This window comes from Podarcis cretensis (genome assembly GCF_951804945.1).
Source record: "Podarcis cretensis genome assembly, chromosome: Z".
In the NCBI taxonomy this organism is placed as follows: Eukaryota; Metazoa; Chordata; class Lepidosauria; order Squamata; family Lacertidae; genus Podarcis; species Podarcis cretensis.
Window position 1 is genome coordinate 48,246,571 of NC_137184.1, and position 7,871 is coordinate 48,254,441.

A 7,871-nucleotide genomic window follows, 5' to 3' on the forward strand; every position below is an offset into this window, starting at 1 on the left:
GGCGACAGGGGAACGGGTCTTTTCTGCAGTGGCTCCCCGTCTGTGGAATGCTCTCCCCAGGGAGGTTTGGGCGCAGACAAAAACCAGGTCTTTGGCTGTTTGATATCCCCTGCCATTTTAAAATGTGTTGTAGGAAGGGGGATTATTGGGTTGTCTTTGTAGGTTTTTAATTGTTATTACGTATTTTGTGCTTTTTAAATGGTAATTTTATGTTGTGAACTGTCCTGAGACCTGCGGGATGGGGCGGTATACAAATTTAATTAATAATAATAATAATAATAATAATAATAAAGATTCAAAGTAACATGTAAACATGTAACATGTAAAGATGTCAGTGCAGCATGGCATGGCATAGCAAAGTATCCCCCCATGTACATAACCAAAAACAGTGTCCACGCCTCTCTTCAAAAACATAGGCTATTATACAGTTCTCCATTACATATTGTTGTCAACAGAGATTTTCAACTCTGACAAATACGAAAGATCAGAAGGGGGGGGGGAATTGTGTTGTTGGGGAGATGAGAGTTTGTCTCAAATTTTGTCTTATACATGACATTACCTGACAAAAGCAACTTCACACCTCCCATTCAGTTTGTATATATACTTAAGGTACATATGTAAGAGGCTTGTTTTTAATTTTATTTTGGGAATAATTCATGTTGTTATGTAGCTTCATTGTTTCACACTTTCTGGATGCTTCGTGATCATATTATATAGCAGCTGTGTTCTGTGTTATAAATTAAGCACAGCTAAGCGTTGTTTCTTTTTGTTTTTCAGTGTATTTTTTTATCAATAAAAAAATGGTATGGCGTGAGCAAATTTTTATTCTGAAAGTGTGGCCCAGAGAAAACAGTTTGAGAACCACTGGTTTAGCTAGTTGGGAGAGGGGAGGCTTCTCACGCCCTTAGAGTCCTAGAACTGTAGAGCTGGAAAAGGGTCCCGAGGGTCATCTAGCCCAACCCCCCGCAATGCAGAAATCCAAACTAAAGCATCCGTGACAGATGACCAACTTCTGCGTAAAAACCTCCAAAGAAAGAGAATCCACTTCCTGGGAAGTTTTTCAGCAGAGGTTGGGTTGTTATCTGTCATAGATTCTGGTTGTACCGCCCAACTCTATGATTCTAAGAACGTTGCAATAAGAAAACCCCTCTTCTGGGAAGATGTATCCTTAATTGCGGGCAGAAGCTAGTGGTATACAATAAAGTTTCCCGCAAGTTTTTCTTTTAGGTGAACGCTGAAGGTGTCTGCTGAATTTCTATTGGTGGAGCCTTTGGACCAATGACAAGACAGGCTTTGTTTCAGGTGGTTTGAGGAGCCTCGCCCAGGACAGTTCAGCAGCTGAACTGACTCGGTAGCGAGCGGGAGAAGCAGCTTCTGCGGACGGAGATTCGGATTTTGAGGAGAGAAAAAGGTAAGACTGAGAGCTCCAGGAGCCTCCTCGGTTCACCCGGGCTGACTCGCGCTCAGAATCCTCCGCAGGGACTTCCAGAAGTGCATTTGGAGGGGGGCTCCCACCTTGCAGGAAAGCGCCCCAGCTGCTCCCACTGCCCCTTGGCGCCAAACGGAAGACTCCGAGACCATTTGTCATCGAAGCGGAGCAAACGGTCCGGGGGGCATGGAAACACATAGGTTTTTCTATGTGGTAGGGATAGCATTTCAACTGAAGCCCCAATTTTTCAGGTCCTAAAGATGAGCATCCAAAGATGCGTATGCGCCGGGATGCTGTTCCGAAGGGATGTACGCGTGCGCGCGTGGAGCGACTGTGGTGGGAATCGGCACCTGCTCCAACTTAAACAATTGCAAAAGTTTATGCGCCTAAGAACTTGAAAGGATACGCATGCATGGGGGACCGGGAACAAAACGCTGGGGTCGGGCTTCCTTGTGCCCTAATATTCGAGTTAGCTGTGCGTCGCCTGCCCTGGTCCCCGTAGCACCCGCTCTCTGCGCTTGCATGGCGACTTGGAAGAGGACTTCTGTTTTGCAACAAGGAAGGGGTGATTTTGGGGTGGTGGTGGTTTGGTGTTGGAAGATTTAACTTTCCGATCCTCAGCTGTCCCCAATTAGGTTTAGAAGAAACCTTCTGTTGAGTCTTCCCCTCTCTCCTTGCAAGGAGACTTGAACACGGATCATCTCCCCACGCCACAGCAAAGCAAATTAAACTCGGAAAAAGCGCCACAAAATATTTATTTTCGTGGGGAGGGTGAGTGTGCATACATGCAAGTTTGGGGCGTCCTTCGCAGTTTCTTAGCTTCTCGAATGTGCTGCAAATGAGCTGGCAGCAACCGCTGCCCTTCATAGGAGTCTTTTTGTTTTGGGGACCAGCCTTTCGCTTATGCGTGGTTTGCCCGGTTGCCGTTTGCCTGTAGTTGAGCCTCCTTATTCCCCTCATAGTTGTCAACCTTCCCTTTTTTTTTGCGGGAAATTCCCTTATTCCAGCGCCGTTTCCCGCTGCTATCCCGGATTGTTAGATATCCCGTAGACTGTCCCCGGAACAGGTGAGGCTGCTGATCCCTTATTTGCAAATCTGAAAAACATTTGTTCTCCAAATGTTTTAGGTGGAGGCTGGTGAAAGTTGTTCTGCAAAGCCTCTGGAGCGGGCAGCAAATTGGCAAAAAGTTTCGTTTTTGTGGACCAGTGCAGTTTGGCGACGAGAACAGAGGTAGAGTTTTGCTTATTGTAATCTTAGGCTCGTCCAGGCAGGATAAAAGTGAATGGTTGAATCTCAGAGCTGGAGGGAACCCCAAGAGTCACTTAGCTCAGGCTCCTATTGATGGAACCTGTCTGTTGAAATTGTGCAAACCATTCGGGAACCAGATACCAGGAGTGGCGGTATAGAAATATTCCCAATGAATGCATTAAATACCATTGAAAGAAACCATCCCCGTATGGTACTCCACAAGAATTATTTTATTTATTTTATTTTCCTTAAAGTTTAAGCACTGCTTGACTGTATAAAAATATCATTTCAAAGCGATTTACAGGGGGGCGGGGTGGAATAAAACAATGACTTTAGATGTGAAAACTGCTAAAAACAAGTATTTAAACATTCAAAGAATAATCATTAAAATCAATGATGAGCCAAAAAACATTTCAATATTCTACATATCTTGATAGGATTGCCTAAATGGACATGTTTTAATTTTATCTTTTATTTTTATTTTTATTGAATCTTCAACAGAAAATAGAAAGGAGAAGAAAAGAATCACAATTATTAACATTACCAAAAACATGATGAATGAAAACAGGTTTGTTATGATTCACACATTTTTTTTGAAAATAGCTGTTATTTATTTATTTCGGAAAAATGTTACTTTCTTTGCTATAGAGTTTGGATAGTGTGTATGCCAGCCTGAAAATAAGTATTTATTTATGAAAGCTCAATTATATTATAAACTGAGATAACTCCTTTGTTATGTACCCCATTACCTGAACCTCATTAACTTTCTGTATGTTTTACACTATGGTTGTAAAATGTTTAATGATGTTTTTATGACTTTGTGGGGTTGATGTTTTTTTGTAAACTGCTTTGAGTCCCCCCACCCCACCCTCTAGTAGTATATTCATTTTATGAAATAAATAAAATAAATAAATAAGCAAAAATATCAAATTGCATAGAAATTGCCATGATTACTTTGACCTCTTGCAACTTTCAGTTTGTGGGATAATTCTTCTAATAGCACTGTTTCCAAAAAGTTGCTTTGTTGGGGTAGTCCCACCACTTGTTTTTGGACATACCAAGGCCTTCACAGCCCCTCTAGCATACAGGAGTTGGTTTTCTGAAGGACAGCGGCCTGAGGGTCAAGCACCAGCCATGGCTGACTTGAGAGGACGTTCCTTTGTCAAAGCCAATGAAGACTTGTATGGTCTCTTTGACCAGCTTTCCTCCTCTATTTGCCAGTTTGATTCCCACCATCCACAGGGGTTTGCTTAAAAGAAGTGAATAAAATGTTGATTAATGTTTTATAACATATAGAAAATAGTCATTTTAGTAGATTGGCTTCTCCTATAATCAGTGTTTCAGCACTTCTCAATTGTCAGCTAGCCCCCTTTTTATATAGTTTGAGCAATTAAAATGAAATACTTTAACTGGCACCCACGAGATTCTATATATAGTTCTAATTTTCTCAATGTTTAATTGCTTTTTAATTACCCCCTCCCCATGCTTATAGCAGTTCTTTTAGAGGGCCTTCTATTTTACATACATATCTTAATTACCAGATGCACCAGATGGATGGGGTATAAATAATAAATTATTATTATTAATTAATATAATTATCCTTATTGCTATTACTTTTATTTCACAGTAAAGAGGAAGGAAAAGCAGAGACTGGCCCACAGCCTTCGGATGGGGGAGCAGCTGGCACCAGTATTGACTCTCCTGTTGAGGGGGAAGAAGAAGCCCTGGCAGTGTTCGATGTGCTTGAAGAAATTGAAGAATTGTATGAAGATGGAGATGATCAGTTTGTAGACCTATCCCTGGCAAGGGAGGATGATATGGATGCTCTGTTCCCAATGTTGGCAGCAACTCTAGGAAGCGAGCAAGAGGATCAGGAGGATCAGGAGGGGCAAGAGGATCAGGAGGATCAGGAGGGGCAAGAGGATCAGGAGGGGCAAGAGGATCAGGAGGATCAGGAGGGGCAAGAGGATCAGGAGGATCAGGAGGGGCAAGAGGATCAGGAGGGGCAAGAGGATCAGGAGGATCAGGAGGGGCAAGAGGATCAGGAGGATCAGGAGGGGCAAGAGGATCAGGAGGGGCAAGAGGATCAGGAGGATCAGGAGGGGCAAGAGGATCAGGAGGATCCGGAGGGGCAAGAGGGGCAAGAGGATCAGGAGGGGCAAGAGGGGCAAGAGGATCCGGAGGGGCAAGAGGAACCAGAGGGGCAAGAGGATCAGGAGGGGCAAGAGGGGCAAGAGGATCCAGAGGGGCAAGAGGATCCAGAGGGGCAAGAGGATCCAGAGGAGCAGACCGAATTTGACACAGATGAATTTGTTGATGCTTTATCATCATTTATGGACTTAACTCAACTGGAAGATGAAGAACATGATAGGGAAGAGGGGGAGGCTGCTGGTGAATGTTCAACTAGCACTGCTTGGAATAAACGTGGCCAGGAAGCAATGAAGTACTTCAAAAGAGCTGCAGTTTCCCACTGTATGTCGGAAACTTTTGCCGCTGATCCTCCTGTTGAGAGGCAAGAAGAAGAGGGAGGAAGAGGAAGAGGGGAGGCTGGCCCACAGCCTTTGGATGCAGGAGCAGCTGGCCGAAGTGCTGAGCCTCCTGTTGAGAGGGCACAAGATAAGGAAGAGAGTTCATCTCTGGAAGAAAAAGCTCAGGCAATGTTTGAAGAAATGGAAGAATCTTATGAAGATGCAGTTGAACAGCTTGCAGGCATGTCCCAGGCTGACATGGAAACTCTGCCCCCAACATTGGCATCACGTCCAGGAAAGGAGAAAGTGAGCCAGTTGCCCTCAGAGAGCACCAAATTCGATGCAGATGATTTTGCCAAAAATGTATCATCATTTATGGGCTTAAATCAACCAGAAGGAGAAGACCGTGATCGTGAAGAAAATGCTGGTGGTGGAGCTTTACCTAGCATTCCTTGGAATAAACTTCGTCATGAAGCAGTCAAGTACTTCAGAAGAGCTCCAGTTTTCCACTACATGCTGGGAATCTTTGCCACTGATCCTCCTGCTGGGAGGCCACAAATGAAGAGAAAACAAGAAGAGGAAGGGAGAGGAAGAGGGGAGACTGGGCTGGAACCTTTGGGTTGGGGAGCAGCCGGCCCCAGTGTTGATCCTCCTGTTGTGAAGCCAAAAATAAAGAGATGACAAAGAGAGGAAGAGAGAGCAAGAGGGGAGACTGGCCCACAGCCTTCAGATGGGGGAGAGGCCGCCCCCGTGCTGATCCTCCTGCTGAGGGGGTGTAATCTAAGAGAAAGTATTCAGAATAATGATGGCAGTGCCTGCAGAGTTTTTTGGTAGAATCTTATGCATAAGCTTAAAAAAAAGTAGAGAGGATCTTGCAACTCTTAAATGCCTATTATAGAATTCCAATATGCTTCTGCCTTTTTTTAAAAAAGTATTTTATTATTAAACCTTGAAATGAGCAAAGAAAAAGCAATATACAACAGTTAACATCAAATTCCAAAGCCTTTATGACACGAAAACCAAAAGAAAGAAGAAAAGAAATGCTTCTGCTTTTCTATCAACTTTATTGATTTATGCAAAATCCTTGCTCTGTAGTAATATCCTACTTTCTATAAATCAACCTTCAAACCCAGATATCACAAGCTTATTTTTCTTTTTGTGCAAATAGTCCATAAGTAGTTTAAATCCTTAAAAATGTCAGCAATAATTTTACTCTAATTAAACATGCAAATCTATTAATTTCAATAACCATTCTTCCATAGTAATGATAAGCTCTTCTGTCTTTGTGCATATAACAATCTTGCTGCTGTAATCATATATTGAAATAATTTTCTATACTCTTTTTCTAATTGTATATCCATTAGTCCCAGTAAGAAGTTCTGCTTTTAGTTGGATATTAACATTCAAAAACCTCTGTATCAATGTGTTTGTTTCTATCCATTATTTTTTACCTTTAAAAAAAAATTCAATAAAGATTTTCTTCGTTTACAAAAGTATGTGCATTTTATCTTCTTTCAGGTCCCAGAGTCTTTTCTACAGGTCAGTTACGTTCAGTGTGAGACATTAGTGTTGTACACAGTATAAGGTTGAGGGGGGAGAGGGGGGGAGAAGGGGTGGGGTGCACATTGGTGTACATGAGTGCACAGGGTGTACACGGGCATGTGTGTATGTGTGTATACATGAGTGCATGTGAGTGTACATGTACATGGGTTATGTGGGGGTGTACATGGGTGTACATGGGAACATATGGGTGCAGAGGGGAGTGCTGTGGGGCTTCATGTGTCTAAAGAGAAAGCGCCAGGAGATCAAAGCTTGAGTAAAGATGGGCAGACATGCTTAGCAACATGGCCTAAGGGGAGCCAGGAGGACTCAAATGTTATTATTTATTTTATTTATTGCATTTCTATCCCATGATTTTCCCCAAGGAGCTTTATTGGCTTCTGCGCTGAAGGAGCCAATCCCAAAATGGCAGTATTGAGAATAAAACATGGAGAGAGGAGACATTTGAACCCAGTTCCCTGGATCTTAGTCACAATGCTGCATACCTTCTCCAACATTTCTCCAATGAAAATAGGGACGTCCTATTCTACAATTATTACAGTGGTACCTCGGGTTAAGAACTTAATTCATTTTGGAGGTCCATTCTTAACCTGAAACTGTTCTTAACCTGAGGTACCACTTTAGCTAATGGGGCCTCCCGCCGCCAGAGCACAATTTCTGTTCTCATCCTGAAGCAAAGTTCTTAACCTGAGGTACTATTTCTGGGTTAGCGGAGTCTGTAACCCGAAGCATCTGTAAACTGAAGCATCTGTAACCCGAAGCATCTGTAACCCAAGGTACCAATGTATTATTATTATTAATTAATTAATAATTATTATTAATTATATAAATAATTATTTATTATCATAGCTTCCAACATGCATAAAAACATAATAAAACATTACACATTTAAAAACTTCCCTATACAGATGTCTTCTAAAGACTACTTATCTCTTTGGATTGGGGGTCACATAACTCCATGCCCTCCAATGTTTCTATGATGAAAATAGTCACTGTGGTCTAAACCACGAGTCTAGGGCTTGCTGATCAGAAGGTCAGCGGTTCGAATCCCCGCAATGGGGTGAGCTCCCGTTGCTCGGTACCTGCTCCTGCCAACCTAGTAGTTTGAAAGCACGTCAAAGTGCAAGTAGATAAATAGGTCCTGCTCCAGGGGGAAGGTAAACGGT

General features: G+C 42.7%; 1 protein-coding gene across 1 annotated transcript; it reads left to right on the top strand.

Moving 5' to 3' along the window:
- The first annotated feature begins 1,370 nt into the window (after positions 1–1,370).
- Positions 1,371–7,448, top strand: LOC307208229 (uncharacterized protein). Its single transcript, XM_079962822.1, has 4 exons — positions 1,371–1,411; positions 2,556–2,659; positions 3,179–3,245; positions 4,305–7,448. The coding sequence occupies exons 3-4, from the start codon at positions 3,229–3,231 to the stop codon at positions 5,824–5,826; spliced, it is 1,539 nt and encodes a 512-aa protein (XP_079818948.1). The 5' UTR covers positions 1,371–1,411; positions 2,556–2,659; positions 3,179–3,228; the 3' UTR covers positions 5,827–7,448.
- The last annotated feature ends 423 nt before the right edge of the window (positions 7,449–7,871 follow it).